Raw genomic sequence first — 22,833 nt, forward strand, 5'->3', positions numbered from 1 at the left:
GGGAGAGGGGTAGGGGTCAAGTTTTGACAGATTTTTGCGGACCTACTCGATGTATGGCCCCTGAGCTCGCAGTCGATATACTTCTCGATATGCCGCCTGATGAAGCTGGTTGCAATCGCCGGAGATACGCCCTACGCCAATTGTAAATCGTTGTGGGTTTACACTCCAACGCAACGGTGTGCTAAAGTAGTAACTAGTAAAAACTTCATTTGGAGCTTTCAAAACTGCAGGAATTACTCTTTGGTTCTTTCGGTAAAGTCACGTAAAAAGAAAATAAATGAAATAATTTATTTTATTTTATTTGTAAGGAATTGGCACGTTTTGTTTACGTGACAAACGACGCATTTATATTTACGCGATCTATGGATAATATTGATCGCGAAAGCCTGCGTGTTAAACTGACAGGATACTTAATTGGAATCATGTCGTTACGTGCTTGTCAATAATTATCATCACATGCGCTTCTGCGGCCCTCTAGAACGCTCTTCCTTCCGATGTGCGTAAGCCACCGGAGCGATGCGCTTTTAAATCATCTAGATTGAAAACTCGTTTCTTGAGAAATTATTTTCGTGTTTATTTTGTTGTCCTTCCCCCGCACCTCCGATTAATGTGGTTGGCTACGTACGGTGCGAAAGAAGTTCAACATACATACAAGAGGGAGTGGTAGCAACCGCTCAGTGAACCAGCGCTACCAACAATTGCCAAGGCTTTGCGGTCCTCTACATATTAAGGTGTTATGGGCCAATTCGTGAGTGTGCACGTGTGGGAGGAAACCGGAGGGCACAGAGGCGGCAAATGGAACAGGTGTAATGCAACTCGAGTCCCACGGGCGGGGAGTTTCACGACACGGACGTGATCCACCAACCCTCTCTGCAGTGGTAGATTACAGGCGTGCATAGCCGCAACCGTCCGGCGTCTTACCTCGTGGAACTGAATCCATCCATGCCATTAAGCAATATGCACAGGGCCGAAGTTGTGGTGGCAAAGCCCAATAGCTGCTGTTTGACAAAAGCATTCATGTCATAGTAAAGCCTCTCAAAGGCAACTGGGAGAAGAGCATTTCCGATTGTGGGAGGACATTCCGGCATAATTAAAACAATTAAACCATTGATATATTATCATTTTTGGTTCGTTCGGTAAAGTCACGTAGGTATGAAATAAAATAAATCGCAAGCGTCCGTCATCAGGTGGGAAAGCATGGTCTGTCTGCTGCTGAGGCAGACTGTTTTAAAAGGTTTGAAATGGGTGTAGCCCAAGGGTCATAAAGAAGTGGCCAGGGCTAGTGATGTTCATGTGAGAGATTAGCATATAACTGTAAGATAGAAGGCGAGCGGCCTCCTCGATATGTTTTATACAGGGGTTTACATATTTTTTTCATTAGGTTCTCACATGAGTGCCAGAAGAAGTGGGCTGGTACCATAAGGCATCTTCATCCATTCGCTGTCTCGCTCCACCTCCTCCTCCTCTGTCAGTTCAAACAATTGAGATGACGTGCTTTGCTGTGCTCTGGTCTTCCGTCTTGGAGCTCTGATTGAGCCTGCGGTGTGCTGACTGCATCCATAGTTCAATTGCGGTATTGGGTTCAGAAGGTTGCAGTGGTCAACTTACACGTGTGAATATGCATAAGAGCAGAAAGGCACGAGGCTGATAGGCAGGATTTGTCTTTTGTGTTTTTTTAAATATTGACGTGGAAAATCTCACTCACAAGAAGCATTGCTTAATAGCAGTGTAAGAGACAACAGCAATAGTGTATGAATGTTTAAGTCGAAGTCCGGATTGCTGTTTAATCACAATATTGACCAGACATTTTCCCTGTTTCCTTTAAACGCACCAATTCCCTCAAAACAGGCTATCTGTATCAACTGACACAGTGACTTCATATCTCTGAATCATATCACTAAGCACTTGCTCGCCAAAAGTGTGGATGTCTCTCGCTCGTCTTTAGGTTAGGTTGAAGGATCAAACGCGAGAACGTATTGGATGAATCTAGAGATTGAAATCTTGTTTCAAATTCAGCAGTTATAGCTCTCGAAATATAGACTTTACTACCCCTGTCAGCATCTGCATGTGCAGCTGTTTATTTTCTTGTACTTACTGTAAATTGTCCAACTAGTCCCATGAGTAGTTGGACATTGAAAATGCACTGAACTATTTTCTTGCAAATCCATGGCATCAGTTGTGAAAACTTGGACGTGAATAGCTGGTAAAAAAGAAACTCTCCAAATGTTTAGCAGTGTTTCATGCCTCCATGCAGACCACCTGACATTGTGAAACTTTCCCAGATGTACAAAATAAATGCCCCTTTGTTCACATATTTTTTTACGTTTCATTTTTTGCAAGGCCTTTTAGCGAATATAAACTAAGTACCCCGACAACAACACAGCGATTTAATATCTCAATGCAATCAGCTGATTTTGAGCAATTTTCGAGCGCACAAAATATGCACAAGGGAATCATCCTCCGATGGCAGCGGTGGTCAGCTGACGTCTCCCGAGCCGAACGCGGCTCTTTAATCCACCACATGCGTCTCTCGTTCAAAGGGGCATAACGTAGAACATTTCCGATCATAGTAGCAGAGAATAATGAATGTCTCCCGTGTTGTGCCAAAAACTGTCAATATATACCCACACATACATACGCTTTGTTCTTTGCAGAACTCACGAGTACGTTCTGCCTCTTTGTCTGTTACAGATTTCCGACCCTTGCCCTAAGCATCCATGATGAGTTGTTAATGCCAACATTTACTCGGGCACCATCTGGGCACACAGACACCAGTTTGCTTTTATTCCATTCATTGCTTAATCCCGAAACGTCAAACGCGTTCACAATTCCATTCACAATATCCTGAGCTCAGCGTTTTGCATCGAGCTGAATCAAACCAAGGAAGAATTTCAACTTTGTTCGAAACATTCACAATGTACATGAACGCCATTTCCTGCTCTGTTCGAGTTATGTCCGCTGATTCGTCCAAAATCAGACCCAAGAATGTGGCTGATTTAAATTCTGATTGCGAGGCTGAATTAATAATCTATGCACCCCCTTTGAGCATCAGTGACGAGCACTTCAAACGTATCCACCGAGTCGCTTTAAAATTACGAATCTCTTTCGGAGTTGCGCATAGGACGTGCATGTTTGGCGTCATGAAATACCAGTAAAACATTCTTAAGAGCGTGGTACTAAGAGCGTGGCACTGTTCTTCACTTCCTGTACGTTGAACTTCTTTCGCACCGTACGCAGCCAACCGTGGTCATCGGAGGTGCCATCGGTCGAGCGGACAGCGATCTTTTGGATGAGATTGGCAGCCGACATAGCGTTGACACGCTCGGCACTCTTTTCGTGTTTTTAAAACGCTGGATGGCTGAAGTTCCTTGCACCCTTGCTGTAAACGCTTGTTGTGTTTGCAATAATTGGGCGAGCACGATAACATTTACACCACATTTCTGTCCGCTCAGGGTTAGTATATCCAGTATATGGGCTCCAAGCCATTTTTCTGAAAATGCTCGTTTCTTGAAATCCAATTCAGATTGCATTTTCTTTGGAGGACTAAATAAATCACTCAATGTAGCTGCGTATTTAATTAATTAGGCATTCAATTCTTCACAATCACGATTAGTATGGTTCAGTCTAAAATTGAAAGATTTGTACGTATTACGATTTTGACATCAAAGTAAATAAATCAGACGTATTGAAGTGAAGATTCTGCTACCAAAACATGTAAAGAACACCCCATTGTGCAATGCATCCACGTCTATTAACACTTAAGTCCACTCATTCATTTTTTCAGCACGCACGCGCACCTGCAAACCAGTTATGTGAACCCCTGGAAATATACATAACTACATTTACGTTCAATGCAAATGCAATTATCACCGAATACGTAATAACTTAACTGTTAAATATTTTCTATTTAATTATACTCAATTCTGTAGTTTAATCTGAGTCACCAACGCCATGAATCCGAAGTGCAAAGTTGAGAAGTGTTTCTGACGACTCGACATGGCGTATTTATTTGCAAAATGAATGTTAAGAGCAAATGGAGTACTAACAGAATATGGTGTCCAAGGCAATCGTTTCACCTAATTTCAAACAACATGTCATTAGAGTTGCTTTTGAACAAACTGACATCAAATTGTTCAGTGTTTTCACTGGCTAGGAAGAGCTTCTTGCATTTCCCGGTGTTGACAAGGACATCTCGAATTACTTTTAACATAGTGAGCCAAAGAGCTGTACGCCATATCCTACTTAACGTATAATTAGAAACATGCGTTTAGATTCATTACTTGGCTCATATACATTTCCACGTAAGCCACTTTGTTGAGCGATGTTGCCAGGTCGCTTCTGAAAAAGAATAGCCAGGTGGGCTTTGCCTGGTAAAATAGAAAGTTTAGTTTATTTATAGTTACTCTTTGGTTCTTTCGGTAAAGTAACATAGAAAGAAAATAAACTAAATAATAGAATACGACGTTTCGATTGCAACACAAGCAACCGTCATCAGGTAGAACTAAATTTTGAGAGAGAGACAAAACACAGACACGGAGACACACAGACAGACAAGCAGAGAGACAACACAGAGACACAGAGAGAGAGAGAGACACACAACATACTCTGCACTCCTATCGTTGTTTTTGTATTGTCTGTTGTTGTAACTTTCTGACCCGCCCCAACTGTACATCTGTGAAATAGAGCTTCATAGCTCATCGGACGTCTCGAGGATAATATTCTGATGTAGAATCGTGTGCAGTGTTGGAGTCGGAGGGTTTTTGTTATTGTTTTATTATTATATATTTAAGGTGGCCTTTCCAGCTTACACCAGAATCCATATTACTTGAAGTCTAGCTTGGATGTGTTACTGCAATTCATATTTTGTACCCAGCCTCTGGAGGCCACTGGATACATGGCTTGTTTTCGACACTGGGTCTGGCGATTCTTTCGGTCATAAACGTGCTCCTGGCTTGCTGTCCATGAAGTTTCAATTCTTTCCAATGACTCTGCCACTCACACCCTCGATTCTTTATTTTCTTGGCCTTCCTTATCAATAATTACCCTCAATTATAGTGGGCCAGTGCTTGTGCTGGAAGTCGATGGCATATTCGTCGCTTAATTTTGTCTGCAATGTTCTTTACAAGGTAAGTGTTGATATAATCGTTCCCGATCTATTCCTGCCTAGTCGTTTCTACAGGAATGTCATCTCCATCACTGCCTATCTCGGTTCATCAGATATGCTCAGTGGTCATGTTTCTAATCCAAATAAGATAGCGGAGGAAAGCTTCAACCCATCTCCACTCTATCAGCAGGGTTCAGCTTTAATAAGTTGGGTAAATACGATTGTTTGACACGTGGGAGGCAGAGGGAGTACGTACCCAGAGGCGACTCACGTATCCATGTGTGCCCATCAACACCTGAAAAGCCACGATTGTCACCGATCCATGTACGAACCAAGCTCAACTCTGCTAATTTCTATAAAGATCCAAGGACATCCGATACATCTGTGGTGATTGTCCCGAGCATATATAATCTGCCAAATAAGCACGGTTGGCTATGTGAGGTGTGAACGAAGTTCTACATACAAGTGTAAATGTGAGTGCACCATTTAAAGCCAATTATTATTCGACATGTTTAATTTACTTTATTAAACTACTTTGCAATGCAACAGTTACGATACCCCAGGTCATGCGTGTGAAAATGCTGTATCTAGCAACATTTCATCGTTGCGACATTGCAAGACAAAAAAAACCATCCCTGTCATAGCAGCTTTAAAATAATTACCAAATCACCCAGACTATTCTGCATCCAATCATATCTTGGAAGCTTCGCATGGTTGACCCTTGATAGTGCAGTACTTGGATGGGTGACCCACCACTCAAAACTGTTGGCCACAGTGCTGATGCTATATGGTGGGTGGGCAGTAGAGCAGCACAATTCACGACGGTATTGTAACGCGCTTCCAAGTCGATGCTCCCCGTTTTCACCGTCGCATTGACCAGCTTGAAGTATGGTTAAATGAACCTCACGACTCATAAAATAAGGCGGAAAAACCTGCCATTTAGGGTTAACTTTAAATTTAACTACCTACAACGCCTTACAAAGCAGGTCCAACATTTGTTCAACAACCAACCATGCACGATTAATCCCAGAAAATTCCAACTTAATTGTGTTTCCAATGTATTGCGTCTGCACATTACTGTAATGTATTCATAATTATTTAAAAACAAATAAAGAACACAGACGGGGTGGGTGTTTGATATTTATTGTAACTACTGCAAGGAGGTATAAACACAAACATCATGAAACTAATAACCTACAAACAACACCAGTATATATTTGGAAAAAAACAAAACCCAGAAACAAGAGTTTAAATAATCACAACTATCATAAAAGTACTGCCCAGTGTGACCATGAGCATCAGTCCGAATACCTAATGGAACAGTGTTAAAAGGAAAAGCAAAACATGTATTCTGCATTGCATTCAGCCAGCCCAGTATTTATTTCCTTTATCTCAGGAATGTCTGCTGTTGGTATCGAGTCATGCTCAGCAAATAGCTTAGTCCCGTAAGACACAGGGAAACATCAAAAGCTAACGTTACTATACCCTGCATGCACACCATACCAAATCCTAAACCAGTATTTTTCTCTCATAAATGAACGTTGAACTAAAATGCCAAATCCATTTGTATTTGATTGAAAAGTAAAAATTTAGCACGCACAATTTTATTCAAATGCATACAATTCTAAACAACCAAATAATAAGCATGATTAAAGTAAAAACATGTTTTGGGGAATTAATAAGGTATGATTTTCATGGTAACCTGTTATGTATGGTGTTGAGCGAAATGAAATTACATGAACTCGCAATCATGAACATAATGGATTTTAGTTTGACTTCTGCTCAAACGCAAATAAACTGGTGTCATGGTATAGTGGGAGTAAAGGACATTGCACAAAATACTTTGTTATAAGTCGACTATTTATAAACCAAAGTGCAGAAAATATTACTAGCATTGCATTAAGGAGCGTTGGCTACATAAATAACGTGCCCATATTGGCAGCATCACAAGGTGCCTAATGTAGTAGCAATGTTTTACGCTGCCTTTTTATGAGGCACCACCAGCATGCTGGCCACCGTGCAACTTAAACGCCAGAACTGGAGTTGGGAGCTGGCTGCAAACACGTTGCGGTGAAACGGGGAGCAGACAGTCACCTGATAATTGAGAGCCCGTCATGATAGAAAACCGATGACAGACTGCCAAGAGGTGATGCGTATTGAAGTCTGTGGAGGAAGTGAGTGCAGGAGAAATAGGCGAGCATAGTTAGGGAAATGTACAATGAGATAAAGACAACGGCTGGGGGACAGGGTGGAACCATTGGAAGTTTAAGATTTGGGGTTACACCATGGATCAGCATATTCAATCCATTGCATCTGTGGCAGCTTTTGTTTGCTGCTGCTGCTTTGGCAATGACGGATTTTAAAATGGGAGGTGCAAGCCAGGTTTGGTGAGATGGCAGGAAAGTATGCCGAGGAGATTAAAATGCCAATGCCCTGAGCACACGTTGTGGATAGGAGAGGGATGGACAGCCAGCAGGTCAGTAGTTTTTAGGTATTTAGGTGCAGTAGTGAGGAAGTGTGTTAGTTGGGAGGTAAGGACAAGAGTAAAGGGAGACTAAGGGTGACATGGAAGGATGTGATAGAACAAGGCCTAAGGACAGTGGACGTGACAAAGGGAAGCACTCAATAACGATACAGGAAAAGCTAAAATCAAGAGCAGCCGATCTCATGCATTCAAATTAGACTTGCGATTGAGAAGAAGTAATGACAGATTATTTTCGCGGGACAAAGGGTGATGTCATGGTTATACTGGCGTGGAGACGACGATGCTTTGGCAGTACGCGCTCCACAAGTCGGCTCCCATCCGTTACTGCCATGGTCCATCACGACCATGCCACCGCCGCACATTTATTCGATGAGACTGCCATCTTCAGTGAATCTTTACTAATGGTTAATACTATATTTACAGGCAAATGAGATTTAGGATATCAGACATCTAACCACCAGTGTACAAATAAGAAATGTAAGCTCTCATTGAATAGCGAACAAATTATGATTTTAATTAGTAATGACCTAAAGTTAAGGATAATTACTTTTAATGACCAATAATCCCAATTATCTTAAATTCTTAGCACAAATGAGTGAACATGTTTTTGTTTAAACAGAAGCAATACTTACAAAATTCCCAAATGAAGGTGTTTCGTATAGCTCACATTCCCACATTAATGAAAACACGATGAAAACATTGAAGATAAAAGTAGAGTAGGACTCTGATAATCTAGAGCAGTCGGGGACCAAGCAGCTCGGATTAGCGATTTGTTTGCACCAGAGATGTCGATGATGCAGTGTTCACTGACTAAACTTCGCACGACTCAATGTAGAATCAGCATATTGGGTCTATGCAATTCAGAACATTTGGGATTGGGCATTGCAACTGATCAGAAACAAAACGAAGATATTTGTTAAGTAGGACGTACCGACATTCAGTGTCGGACCAGGAAGAGTTATGCTTTTTCGCTTCCTGTAAAACATTCCTAAATACTCTGGACACATGGAGAAATCTACACCGAAATGAGAATATGGTTGTCACGCAGTGCTCTACCACTTTGCACGAGTACTCTCAAAGTTCTGATTTCGAATCGATCGTACGTTTTAACATTGCCCAAACCTTAGACTTACAATTTTCAGACCATCAGTGTTGAAACTATCAAAGTTTTATACCGAGTATAAATCCTGCATGTGGTTAATAAGCTATTGTTTAAAATAACTTTTCAACGAAGGTGCAGCAACACCTTAAACATCCCTTCCCGCGGGGTCATGTGCAACGCCATGTGCCGAAGTACACGTGGGCTCTGGAATGCAATAGAAGACTATGCGTAGGTTCCATCCGACAGCAGGGGCTCGTAGGCGCGCTCATTCGCATCGTGCTTTCTTCGGCAGGCGATCACACACGCCGCCACCAGTCCCATCACCTGCAACATTGCCAAGCGTCAGTACATTGCCAGGCGTCAGTACACAGCAACAGAAATACATCTGCCAATATATGCAGTTACCAATTATGATGTAGGACAAGAAAACGACTGGGAAAGTTTCAATCGTTGCCTTGTGTAAAAGTGTTGGCACCCAATGATTTGTGCATTCTAATGCTGATGTAATGAAATAATACAGCTAATGAAATAAGCACATTACGAATGAACCCACGTTTCCACTTATATGCCACAAGATCAGCAAGGTATTTCGGTTCATTTGAGGCAAGCACTTTGTGTGTAATGAGCGCGACCGTGTCATTTTTTATAAGCATAGCACAGAACTGCAGTTATGCAATTTAAAAAAGGGTTCACTGTACCTGCAAGAATGCAAATCCAACGGCCACTCCGATCAAGTAGGTGAGAATCTGTTGTACTTCGTCTCCCAGCTTCAGCAGACAACCCTTAGGTGGAAAGAAAATAGTAGATGTTGGAATCCATACGATGAGGATGATGTAACATTCCCCTCTGGCTTTGCACAATTGATGCACGTCACACATCCTGCTTATGTTTAATCCCCAAAATATGTACAAGTTCTATTATTGTTTCAAACCCAACATATTTCACGTCTCCAACGTGAACATATTTGCCCTTTGCTATTCTATTTTCAGATGAAAATGACTCCGGCAATGAATTGTATTACTCCCGTAATCATGCGCATCATGTTCAATAGCAATGATAAAAACACACTAAAATTGTAATATAAATGGGGACATAAAAGTGGATTGACAAAAGGATTAACAGGTACAGAGAAGTGTTGTCTCGTAGCTAGTAACGATCTCGGTTAATCCAACTGCTGTTGGTCATGGGTATTTCAATTATTGTACTTCACCCAACTGCTCTGTGCGGGTCATTGGGGTCGTGGAGTGGGATAGCATGGAGGATTGAGGAAGTGTTCAAATACCACGGACGTCTACCGTGGCTGGATAATCAAACTCAGGTCACCAGACTTATAGTGCAATGAACTGAGCCCTAAACCAACACGATCATATCGATATGATCATTCGAGCAATTCAATTCAAAAGGGGTTAATTTCAATATCGATTCCCGTGTACCCTTAAGGGCACATTCCATTACCGTTTAGTTGCAGAGTAGGCACAAGCAAAAATAACTTGTTACATTCGCCGACGTCGTCATATTTGCATTCAATGGCGCAAACACCTCGGTGTTGTTGTTCAAAGTCTTTGCCACTGTGAGCTCAACCAGAAATACCTGTTGGTACAGCTTGGCAGGCTGGCTCAGCGATCCGGTGCAGTTCTTGGCAGAGCGCTTACAGCAGCTGACAGGCACACTGTTGTACTTGTGGTGGCGTGCCCACTCAGTGGTGTTCCAGTCGGAGTAGTTCGCAAATCCGCAGCACTGCAGCTGCACGGATAAAATCGACAAGACGGTTTTCAGCGTGTTGCACACGAAGAGCGTTTAACCCGTTAAGAGACAAACGGATGAAACGATCCTTCCTATTTAAGGTATAACAGAGACGATCTAAGAAAACAGCGAAACATTTTAAATAAATTTTACTTAAGGACTTTTCTTTCCATCTTTCTACGGCGTGCCGATGACGTTTTGACCAACAAATACATGCAACACTTATAGAAAACACTGCTCAGATACATAATCACTAATCAACAGGAGCAAAAATTCAGATTTCTACGCACTGCCTTTTCATATTTGAGTTTTTCCACATTTAAGTCGACACGCAGAAGTTACAGCAAATTCATCATATCTGCTTTTATCCTCAGACTAAAAACACTGATAGAGAGTAATTTTCAAGGATAAATATGGAGAACATGATCCACCAATAGCACGCCCCACATTTTCACGTAAAAAAATGTCAGTGCACGTGAAGCCTTGAAAGTACACATCGCACGAGGTGCAGCTGGTGGAAGACATTTTTTGCAACGTTTACCTCTTTCTGCATGTAGTCCACAGCACGACTTTCAGGGTCATAATCTGGCCCCATGTAGTTTTGGAAAGCTTTGTGCATCTTCTGTTGCACCTCAACCTCAACCTAAACGTCAAATGTTGGGAGAAAATGTATCCCACAAACATCTAAAGCAACCACCAAACACACACTTAAACAAGGTTGTATTCCTCTTCGTATTCAGTGACAAGCTTTATAACGAAGACGAACTAAATTTTAGTCGGCATATATATAACAAATAAGGACGATGGTGCAATTGACAGCATACAAGAACATTTATCTGGGAAATACTTGACAAATGACGGTGATATTTTTATATAATCACGTAACATGTGACAGCCAATCAAACCGCTTTAGGATGGGACCATCCCACCAACTGCATGTGTTACGTTCCACTGATTTTTGGCAGTTGATTGATTAAATCTCACTGAAGTTATGAATGACTGTATATTGAAAAAAAAGAACATGTTAAAGGATGTATTTGCTACACCATTCCAAAAACCTCACTTTCTCCTGATATAAATTAACATTTCTTAAACGAATGTTGAACTTCTTTGACACCGTACGTAGCCAACCGTGCAACGAACCACAAAAAATGTCGAATGAACAAATTACCAGTTAGAAAGTCAACTATAACACGGTCAAACCAACATTTGAAGCCACAATGAAATGTGACATGTGTCGCAAGGGTACAAATGTGACGTATAAATAGAATCAAATTAATCAGTGCATGCAAAGGATCTGAAAATAGGTCACACAGGGAGTGCATGTGCTGTTCGGCGTTGTGGTAAGGTGGCGGTGGAGTTCTCACTTTGCCATGGTAAATATAGCCAAGCGCCACTGCAGCCACTTCCAGAGAGAAGATGATGAGGAGCAGGAGGGCGAACTGTTGACAGCAGCAGACCATGGGGAGGAGGGAAACGTCAAATCACGTGAGCATTTCCAACGTGTCAGCGAAGCAACAGTATTATTGCACTTCTTATAGGTAGAATACAAACAAATCCCCACAGAAAAGGATATTTTCAGCTTTTAAATTTGCTTAGATGTAACACGTGAATTACATTACTTGTGTGAATAGAGGTAGGATGGTAAAAGCATTGGCGAGAGTCAAGTGAAAATAAGATGCAGTACACCAATGGTCTAGTTGCCTCATAGCCAAGTTATCTTTAGCCACCATTCATACCAATGGGAACACTTATTGCACATTGTCTTAGCACAGGATTTCCCAAACTCCATTTCCTCGTGACCCGCAAGGTTTTTTCAAGCTTTTTCAATTCTCTCTTTAAAAAATAAATTTGTGGTTAAACGCTCAACGCACCCGATGCTTGCTTAACACGTCCCACGTGCCAAAGAGCACGCAAATTGCATTTAGCACTCTCTACAACGTCATGTGGGTGACAAACACACAAGATCTCCATCTTGAATTTAATAAATGCTCACCACTTAAGCAGTGTTGAGCAATCATCATGCATGTGCAGCGACACAATTCAAATGAAGGTACATTGTTGAACTCATAAATACCATAGCATGGTTGGCGCTGGAAAGGAATGGAGTTTGGGAAACCCTGCCTTACATTAGCAACCTGTAAGCAGCAGATCACATGTTGGGCTGTCGCTCCAAACCACTGCTACTCTAGCTTAGGTGACAGTATAAACAGCATCACGTTACACAGCGGGTGTGCACGGGGGCACCATCTTGCTCGCCAGCGTTGCGCAGCGACGCTTACGGTAGCGAGGGCGCAGCGGCTCTCCCTGACGGCAGCCCAGCAGCCGATGACGCCGATGAGCAGCAGTACAGCTCCGGCCACGATGATGGCGAGCGCCGGCAGGATGGTGTAGCGATCCTCGAAGAAGTGGTCGTAGCGGTCGTAGGTGATGAACACGTAGGCGCCAGCATAGCAGAACACCGCTGCCGCCGCCTGCATCACACACGCAGCAGGGGAAAAAAATATTTTTTGCTTATTTGGGAGTCGTGGTGGAGTAGCACTAACTGTGTAACGTAATGGACAGGTGATAACAATATTGGTCGCGAAAGCCTACGTGTTAAACTGATAACGATAAGCTGACGCATGGACTCGTGTAAATTTGTAAGCTCACAATACATGCATCTAATTGCTTGCGTACGAATTGATGTTTTCCGATTCAGAGGCGACCTCTGCCTTGCAAGTCCAGCGTGCTAACCATTACTTCACAGCACCTTTACTATATGCTGTATGTCAAGTTCTTGTGAACCCTTCAGCGACTGCGGAGGCCACTACATTCACCACTGTTAAAAAAATAATTGTTCTTGAATAGAACCACAATCGTGAATAGAAACGACTTTCTGAATCGCAAGGGACGTGAAATGTTATACATGAAGTCCTCGACTTACGAACCCACTTCCATGAGATATTTTTAACATTGACTTCCAAACGCGAACTCGCACTTGTGAACCGAACCGCGGAACTATTTTGTTCAGTGGAGCGATCCCCCGCGATATGTAATAAGTTACAGTAACCTGTTAATAGGTTTTTCCCCTTTTTCCTGGCAACAAAACAGGTGTTAAGTTGTTAAAACACCAAACGGAAACCTTTTACAAGGAATCATGTCTGCATTAACCACAATGCTTGTGGTCAGAATGTAAACAAAAAACACTGATAATATATGCATTGTTCTTGAAACTGATTGGTCCACACCAGAGACGGCTTTCTTTTGAGCCTCGTCTCAAGCAGTGTTAGACCAGAGGACGCCAAAAGGCGTACAGCCCAAAGACAATGCCACTATCAGAGTAATGAGAGCTCGGGGTCAGCATCTACATCATGAAATAATCGCCTAGTGTTTTAAAAATAGCATGTGCCTAATCTTCCCTGGACACTGATATTTAAAACACCAGGCTCGCAAAACACATGATTGTTTCTCAATGCTCTCCGAGGAAATATGCTCAAATTGTTAAAGCTGCTCCTGCTGTAGATGGCCACGGGGACCATGAGTAATATTCCGAAATTTAAATTGGCAGGTTCGGTACCTGAGCATACCATGCTATGCCACAGTTACAAACTCATAATCTCAATGCGAGTTAACAATGAGAAAGCAATGAACAAACAACTGTTTAACTTGAGACAAAAAAAGCTAAATTAATAACGTATTAAACACGTAATCTGTTCAAAGGTCCACATTTTAATTTCAATATGTGTTTAAAAAACATTTTAACGTAAATAATTAATTACACATATGAACAAACACCGCATACATTTTTTTTATGCAGTCATTTATGGAACTGTCTTCTCCAAACTGTTGTTTGAGGGCAATGACCACCAGAGTATACACTAATCCCACGTGATGAAATAGCAAGGTATTCACTGCCAAGCGGTGAAGTAGATAAATACCTTCCCCAGCTCCTGTATAATTAATTAGAGTAATGCATGAAATTACAGACCACCTCGATCCAGTTTCATTGTAACCAAGTCTCATTACCTGAAGCGTTCCTGCCCAGTGACGATGGAAAAAAACTGGTTTCAGTATACCAGCTTTACAGCCATACATATTAACTTGGGATTAGTTGTTTTACTATACAGTATGGTTATATTGCGATATCAGTGTGAACCTAACAGCAAAGTACACGTTAAATCAACATATCACAAAACGTTGCACAACAGTGTTTGCTTTATATAGTCATAAATGTTTATGTAGAAATGTATAGGGTTTTCTTCGATTCAGCAAAGATGTCCTGATAGAGCAAGTCTAAACCGAAGTCCTTGTGTTACCTTGCTGCCCCCTGCTTTCCATATAAATGAGATGTTTCCATTCACACACAGGCCATGTATCATCAAATGATATGTGAAGCAGACAATGAAGCGGTAGACACGCATTGAATTGATAAAAAAGGAAGGGGGGGCGGTGCAGGGTTTGAACTGAACAATTCTAGTACCTAAAGGAATACTAATCGGCAGATGATCAAAGCTCACCTCTACACACACTTTGGATTGTAATTGAAAATATGTACGTGTACAGCCCTTTACAATCCACTGCGGGATAAGGGACTCCCGCATGCCATGTAGTGGATTCTTTGAGCATACTTCACCAAGCTGGTTAGTGTAGTTGGTTAAAGTGGGCAACAGATGTGGGCAGCATAAAAGTGCAGCACAGCAATGAAGGTTGATGCACCGCACTCTGCTGCTTACTTCACAGACCCCAAAAACGGTAACATGTTAACTCCCTCGCCTGGTATGCAGGAGGTCGTGCTTTCAATCTCGACCCTGACGCCTGGATATTTAGAGTTTGCGGTGTCTCTCTCGCGCTCCTTGTGGATTTTCTCCGGTTTTCCCCTCCACATTTAGAAACGTGCGTTTCGAGTATTTTTGGCTGCTATAAATCTTCACGTGATAAGCCACTTCGTTGCGCTATCATTTGTGGCAAGGCCGCTTCTGAAAAAGAGATGTATTTGTAACAGAGTGGACCTTACCTGGTAAAAAAAATTTTTTTATATATATAACAACCTGTTTGCCATAAATGTTTATGCTATGCGGAGCGAGCTCATCGACTAAAAGGGAAACAAGGGTGCAGAACATTACACCCGATGCCCTTGCTTATTGTGCGGGCTCCATTATCGGGGACACCACAGGCTATGATGGGAAGCCCATTCCCACCCTCGCGCAGTGCAGCATATTTAACCCCACAGCCTCTACATTGTCCCTCCACTAACCACCACCACTTGTCAACTACACTTGCAATCTGGATGAGGGCCTCCCCACACCGTGCATTTGACCATACTTCACCATACCCCTCTGTAGGAATCCGATGAACCACACAAGATGTTTTTAATCTCACAGATGTCCAGTAGTGGCAGGTCAGGAACGTTACAACAATGCAGAAACATGATAGGAGTGCAAAGTATACGAAAGGTAAATACACTTTAAAAATGTATACGGATGGGCATAGAGGTGGGAGTAAGTACAGTACAATGGATTTTGGTGCGCTGTGCTCTGCTGCCCACAACGTAATCCAAAGCAGACTATATAACAACTATTTACTTTATCTTCTGACAAAATTGGGCACATTCCAAGCGATTAGGTCAGAGGACGCTCACGGAATATGTACAGTAATCGTAAATGTGATGGCAATAACTGCGTAGCATTACACAGTATATAAAAATTGTATTGTACTCTGAAAAGCCAAAGCAGTCTATTGACAAGCCTTCAAGGTCACGGTTGATAAATTACATTCAGTAGCATTCAATAAAAAAAAACACAGCATCTGTAGGGTATACTGTACTATACACGTTTAAAATATTCGCCAATTATGTGCATTCGCAGAATTTGGTTTCAAAATGAATTGCAAAAACACTACGGATAGGTTTGTCAAAGCATTTCATGGATTTCGCATTGACATGCAGACAGGGGTCTTCAACGCCATCCATATGCAAAGCCACTCCATAATGAAAGCACGTTTAAGATGTAAATGGAGAGGAAGCTCCAAAAGGGGGTGAAATCGAAATGACGAACGTCGGATTCTGCAAAATGGCATCGCCAATCCGTAGGTAAGGAGGGTGGTAGACCACGGGTTACGGAAACGTAAAGGCAACAACGCTCATCTTAAGCAGAAACAACAGGACACAGTGCGTCCGTTCTAAATCACCCAACATGCCCCGTGTCTACACATGGCTAATGCTGCAGCCTTCCTATTCACGTGGGTGATGTCCTGTGGACATTTGAAAAGGTCCCCTACTACCCACGCCACTAGGTAGGTTCACACAAACAAGGCTGATTTGCTGGCTTACTAAATCATGATCTTAACTGTAGCAACAACATAACACCGGCGTTCGAACCCATCCCCCCTCTCCTACTCATTCCACGCAAGGCTGACGAAGCTGATGCTTGCTTGCTTGCTTGGCTTCCTCTCTGTTCACACAATAGCAGCGACTGGCTTCTCACAAATCCCGAGAAGTGGGTTAAAGGTTATTGAAACGCCTCGATTGTTGTGGTGGTTAGAGGCCAAAGCGGCCACGGTGTCGTTGACATAAAATCTGCAGTCTATATTTATTTTTCTTATACAAGTTGGTCGGTGTGATAATGGGGGGCATTGTAGCCCACGTTTAACCTTCGTTTGACGATTAAAGGTTGAGGAGCTGCACAGTGTGCACGTTCATTTCACTCTGTACTGTACAGTATTAGGAAAAAAAAGTTAAACGACATTAAAATCAACTTGGCCAACGCGGGAGTGCAAATTTACTTTTCTAGATTTGAAGTTTTCGTGACTGCAAGGATCCATACTCTTTGGTTCTTTCGGTAAAGTCACGTAGATGAAAAATAAAAAAAAAGATTAAAATTATTTAAATGAATTGCTTTCATTTTAGAATTTTTATTATTTTATTTTTTATCTACGTGACTTTACCGAAAGAACCAAATTAACTTTTGGTTGCGCGCCAACATTTGTGAGCAAATGTTCAGCAATTTCCTCATTGAATTGAGCACCAGTAGACCACTGCCGAAATTTCCTGCCGCCGTTTGTTTGGGTTTATACTTTAGTCTACATTCGGTAAAACCTTTAATTCCTTATTAACTCGAAGGTACGAGAATCCGGGCTGCGTATGGGTTGCGTTTTGCCGTTTCGTTAATGGTGCAAACGACTTTGAAATAAGTCGAGTCCGGCTTTAGAGTCGGCTTCCTTGGGTCACCCTCGCCGTGACTGCCACTACTAAACTGTGGCTTTTATAATTATCGTACGATATCAAGTAAACGTTAAGGTCAGCAATGTCCACATCCTAGGAAAAGTACAACATACCTTTTAAATAAAGTCAATTAACCAGCTTTACAACCGCTAAACCTTATTTGTTAAGAGAAGGGTGTGTTGTTTAAAGCGCTGCAATTTGTAAATAGTCTCAATTCCATGGCTTTACTGGGAAACATTTCGGTAGAATACTGCTTTAAACATAATTTACATTTTTTTCTTCTTGGTTCTTTCGGTAAAGTCACGTGGAAGGGAAACAATTAAATAAAACATAAGTATTTGTTTTATTTTATTTCCGAAAGAACCAAGAAGATTAATCCCTGCAGTCACGAAATCCTTTAATTTACATTGTCCGATGGAACAACAAAAACCTGTCTTTCCAGCTTCGGCTCTACAACATCACAGGCCACCCCCCGTGGTTTGCATTAAAACAAATCTGACAAGTTTACTGGAACCGATGTAACGAATTCAATTTAAATTCTAATTAAATATATCCCTCTAAAAAGGGGCCCACAATGAGTGCCACATCCAAGGAGGTTTAACAGCAGAGAGCCAACGCAGGCGGCTTCTTGCACACACGACTCGGTATCCACATTAAAGGCTAAGACTACAACAAGTCAACAACAATATCCAAACAATAAAACAATTAGAAGTGGCACGAAGTTAAACGCACGCTTTGCACCTCTTTGTCAAAACACAACAGCTGTCCCCAGACGTAACATCTCTCTCATCGCTACGGACAAGGGGCCCCGCCACCCTTCCACCACGTAACGTCGCTTGACATTTATTTTATTTTTCCACGAGTTTATATCGCCGCCCGTTCTTAAAGTTGTATTGTGTTGTCGTCCCCTTTCAATGCGGGATTATTGACGAATGTGCGTTGAGTTTGCGTAATGTATAGCGCGCTGCGTAGCGGGCCGTCGTTTTAGTTTCGTCGCAAGTCGCGAGTCCCCCCACTCCCCTTGTCCCCCCACTCCCCGTGCGCCCTCAGTGCGTGGCGCAGCGAATTGCTGCTGCGCAATCGCCCTTGAGCGGCACGGGCGGGTGGGGTGCCCCGAGGGGGGGATGGGGGTTTCTCGTCTCTCCACTCACCCAGAATACGAAGCTCAAGAACACCAGCACGGTCTTGGACGACAAGATTCCGCAGCTCGCCATGGTTAGAGCCGGCGAGGTGCGGCAGGGACGGAAGGAGACGAGAGACGATGGGAGGAGGCGCGGGAGGCTGAAGGCGGCTGCGGCGTTCTTTACAGCGACTCGGAGACACGACGAACACTGCCTGGCGCGCACTGCGCATGCGTGTAGAACGCCCCGCCCCTTCCCCCATTCGCTCCTCCCCCCCCACCCCGCGATGACGTCACGAAGAGGCGCACGTGCCTATGAGGAACGCGTGGTGGAGGGACACGGTCCTCCTGTTATCCGCGGGATAACTTCTCTTATCCGCGGGATAACTTCTCTTATCTGCGGGATAACGCCTCTTATCCGCAATTACTCTTACCTGCGACTCTTGTTATTCACGGGATAATTTGTCCGCTGGATAACTCCCTTTACCTGCGACCCTTTATCCGTGGGATAACGCCTCTAAATCCACGACTCATCTAGCAGGATAACTCTTATCTGTGACTCCTATTACCCACAACTCTTATTATCAAAGTGATACATTATTAACCACCATATTGTCTGTGACTCCTCTTATCCGCAGGAGCTGAAGGGTCCGTGCAAACTCATTTTCAGAGAGCTCCCAACGCAAACAAAGACACAGCTCCCAATATCTGTTAACCGTCGTTTTTCCATGGATAAGTGAAGTCAAATGGTCGATAACCCCGGTTCTGCTATATTGGTTCTCCACATCACAATGGACAAGTTGAGTTACAAAAACACGCGTAAAACGAAATGTCGTAAATCGGAATGGCTTTTCCCATGAATGTAATACAAAAACTGAGGGATATATTTCGGACAGTGATTTCAACTATATACAGTGAGGGAAAAAAGTATTTGATCCCCTGCTGATTTTGTACGTTTGCCCACTGACAAAGAAATGATCGGTCTATAATTTTAATGGTAGGTTTATTTGAACAGTGGGAGAATAACAACAATAAAATCCAGAAAAACGCATGTCAAAAATGTTATGAATTGATTTGCATTTTAATGAGGGAAATAAGTATTTGACCCCTCTGCAAAACATGACTTAGTACTTGGTGGCAAAACCCTTGTTGGCAATCATAGAGGTCAGACGTTTCTTGTAGTTGGCCACCAGGTTTGCACACATCTCAGGAGGGATTTTGTCCCACTCCTCTTTGCAGATCTTCTCCAAGTCATTAAGGTTTCTAGGCTGACGTTTGGCAACGCGAACCTTCAGCACTCCCTTTAAGAGTGTGCTCCTAATCTCAGCTCGTTACCTGTATAAAAGACACCTGGGAGCAAGAAATCTTTAAGATTGAGAGGGGGTCAAATACTTATATCCCTCATTAAAATGCAAATCAATTTATAACATTTTTGACATGCGTTTTTCTGGATTTTGTTGTTGTTATTCTGTCTCTCACTGTTCAAATAAACCTACCATTAAAATCATAGACGGATCATTTCTTTGTCAGTGGGCAAACGTACAAAATCAGCGGGGGATCAAATACTTTTTTCCCTCACTGTACATCCATATCACTTTTAACAATATAATATTAATAACGAACATAAATATGGAAACGATTGAATAAACATCTATATTTAAAACGAAAATAATATTTGCAGGGAACTCGCCAAAAGAGCTGCTTCTTGTTTGACGTTAAATAATAAATGACCTTAATCTGTATGTCTCACAAACCTCCAGAGGTGGGACAAAGTCATTGTTATGCAAGTCCAAGTCGAGTCGCAAGTCATCAAATTCATGACTCGAGTCTGACTCGAGTCCAAGTCACATGACTCGAGTCCACATCTCATAGGTGGGACAAAGTCATTGTTATGCAAGTCCAAGTCGAGTCGCAAGTCATCAAATTCATGACTCGAGTCTGACTCGAGTCCAAGTCACATGACTCGAGTCCACACCTCTGCAAACCTCTAGGGTACTTCCCAACAAGGTAGGAAGTTGAAATGTGTTACATAGGTAGTTTTAGGATACAACAGAAACAATCTGAAAAATCTGAAATATTTCGTTTTAAGATCCCCAAATCTCGATTTTATGTTGCCAATACACATGTTTGTGCCTGGTGTCATTCAGAACCCGTTCAAAATGTAAGATTGCAGAGTTTTTTCGTTTGATAGAGCATTAAACAGCAAATAAAATTAAAGCGATAACCATTGTTGTATATTGTATTGTTTTAATATATTTCGGATTAAAGCGGGTTAGAACGAAAAAGTACGCATTTTATTACGTTAAAATTTGAATAATTCGAAAAGGGTAAAAGATAGGAGCTTCCCCTCAGAGTATTAAGTTCATAAATGTTTATTATTTATAATAATTATTTATAATAATAAAAAAAGAACGGAATCTTTAAATGTATCAGTTTCCAATGGATATGTCTTTAAACACAAGAAGTTGAATCAAGTCGTCAACATTTTTAGTTTTGTAGAAAAATACAATTTTTTTTTGAGTAGTTGGTAGTGTCTGATCGGAGATACAGATGGTAAAAAATAATATCAGGTTCATCATTCTATTTATTGAAAACTTTTGCCTGGCAAAGAAAGGCTTACCGAACTAGTAACATTGAAAGTGCTTTAACGCCAAATTTCGTAAACCACATTTTTGTAAATCGAGGGATACCGGTCTTGAGTGTTTGCTTAAACAAGTGAGAGTGAAAAAAGGGCTTAAAAAATCTAGTTGACAGGGAAAATACGCGAATATAAAAAAAAAATCGAATTAACAGCTTGACAACTATTTACACCAGTATTCCTATGAATTGGCTCGCTCCCAGCCATAGTCAGACATTTGGCTGAGGGCTCTAAACAGGAGATGCATACTCCTTCAATGATCATTTGAGCAGGAAAGTGCAAACGTTAATAAAAAGGCCAATGTCATTGTTACATTAATACAAATGCATATGTATGGTTTCTGTAATACTTTCCAACATGCATTTGCCCTCGGAAGTAATTTTAGAAATGTATGCCCACTACAGTAATTGTTTTTTTTGCTGTGGTTGTCCCACCTGATGACGGAAGCTTGTGTTGCCTCCTAAACGTCGTTATTTTATTTAGTTATTTTTTTTTCACCTACGTGACTTTACCGAAAGAACCAAAGAGTATGTATCCTTTATTTACTTTGTATTGTAACTTGCTGACCCGCCCCTATTGCACATCTGTTAAAAAGAGATTCAAAGCTCATAAGATTCCTCCAGGGTAAATACGATTCTTATTAGGAAGTGGCAAAGTTAATTATTCCTGTGTTTACTTTATTCTCATGCAGCCGGTTCGCCCTGTCCCGTCTCCTCCCGTCGTGAATCCTTTCGAGGGGGAGGTGGAGATAACAATAGACTCTGCGTTGTGTTCTGTCCTGTGGAGAAGTGGGCGACTCGACGACAGCTGAACACCGGGGGGGGGGGGGGGGTTTGTGAAACTGCAAAACTTTATTTCAAAAGTCCTCTACCCCCCACGTCACAACAGCTGAATTCCTCGGTCCCGAAGATAGCCCAAATGTAAATTTGGGGAATTCCTCGGTCCTGAAAGAAGCCCAAATATAAATGTGTGGCGTGCCTCTTACTCTACTGTGCATGTTGGGGCCAATCTTTGATCACCGTTGCATGATCTTAAACAATAACAGAACGCACCTGGCTCTCCATAGCTGCGCAAAATGGTTTATTCGGTTCCCATATGCTGCAGAGTGCACAATTATACGTGTGATTAATCACGCGTCATCTCACACCGACTACATTTACTGTGATATTTAAGTACAAACATGGCATTTAACAAGACATTGGATGCTTGAAATTACACTTTGAAGCAGAAAGGGGGATGCTTATGTCAGGCAACAAACACAAATGCAAGACGTTATTTGTCTTGATCCAGCAGTGGATAGCACATGGCTGAATATGAGTCAATTGGGTTTACTCTGATCTCACCCAAATAACCTTCCCTGGGATGGTGCAGGGACCCAGGTAGGAAAACCAGGTCTGCATCAGGCGTGGTCCTGGGGCACTTCGGCTTTAACTGCATTTA

The 22,833-nt window shown here is 42.1% G+C and overlaps 1 protein-coding gene across 1 annotated transcript; it reads right to left on the minus strand.

Moving 5' to 3' along the window:
* Window positions 1–6,231: 6,231 nt before the first annotated feature.
* Window positions 6,232–19,003, minus strand: LOC144954212 (tetraspanin-3-like). The gene is made up of 7 exons (XM_078884770.1): window positions 18,787–19,003; window positions 12,717–12,908; window positions 11,802–11,876; window positions 10,976–11,077; window positions 10,282–10,434; window positions 9,390–9,473; window positions 6,232–9,015 (listed from the first exon to the last, which is right to left on the minus strand). Exons 1-7 carry the CDS (start codon window positions 18,847–18,849, stop codon window positions 8,914–8,916), a joined length of 771 nt encoding a protein of 256 aa, XP_078740896.1. The 5' UTR covers window positions 18,850–19,003; the 3' UTR covers window positions 6,232–8,913.
* Between the last annotated feature and the right edge of the window lie 3,830 nt (window positions 19,004–22,833).

This window comes from Lampetra fluviatilis, chromosome 3 (assembly GCF_964198595.1).
Source record: "Lampetra fluviatilis chromosome 3, kcLamFluv1.1, whole genome shotgun sequence".
In the NCBI taxonomy this organism is placed as follows: domain Eukaryota; kingdom Metazoa; phylum Chordata; class Hyperoartia; order Petromyzontiformes; family Petromyzontidae; genus Lampetra; species Lampetra fluviatilis.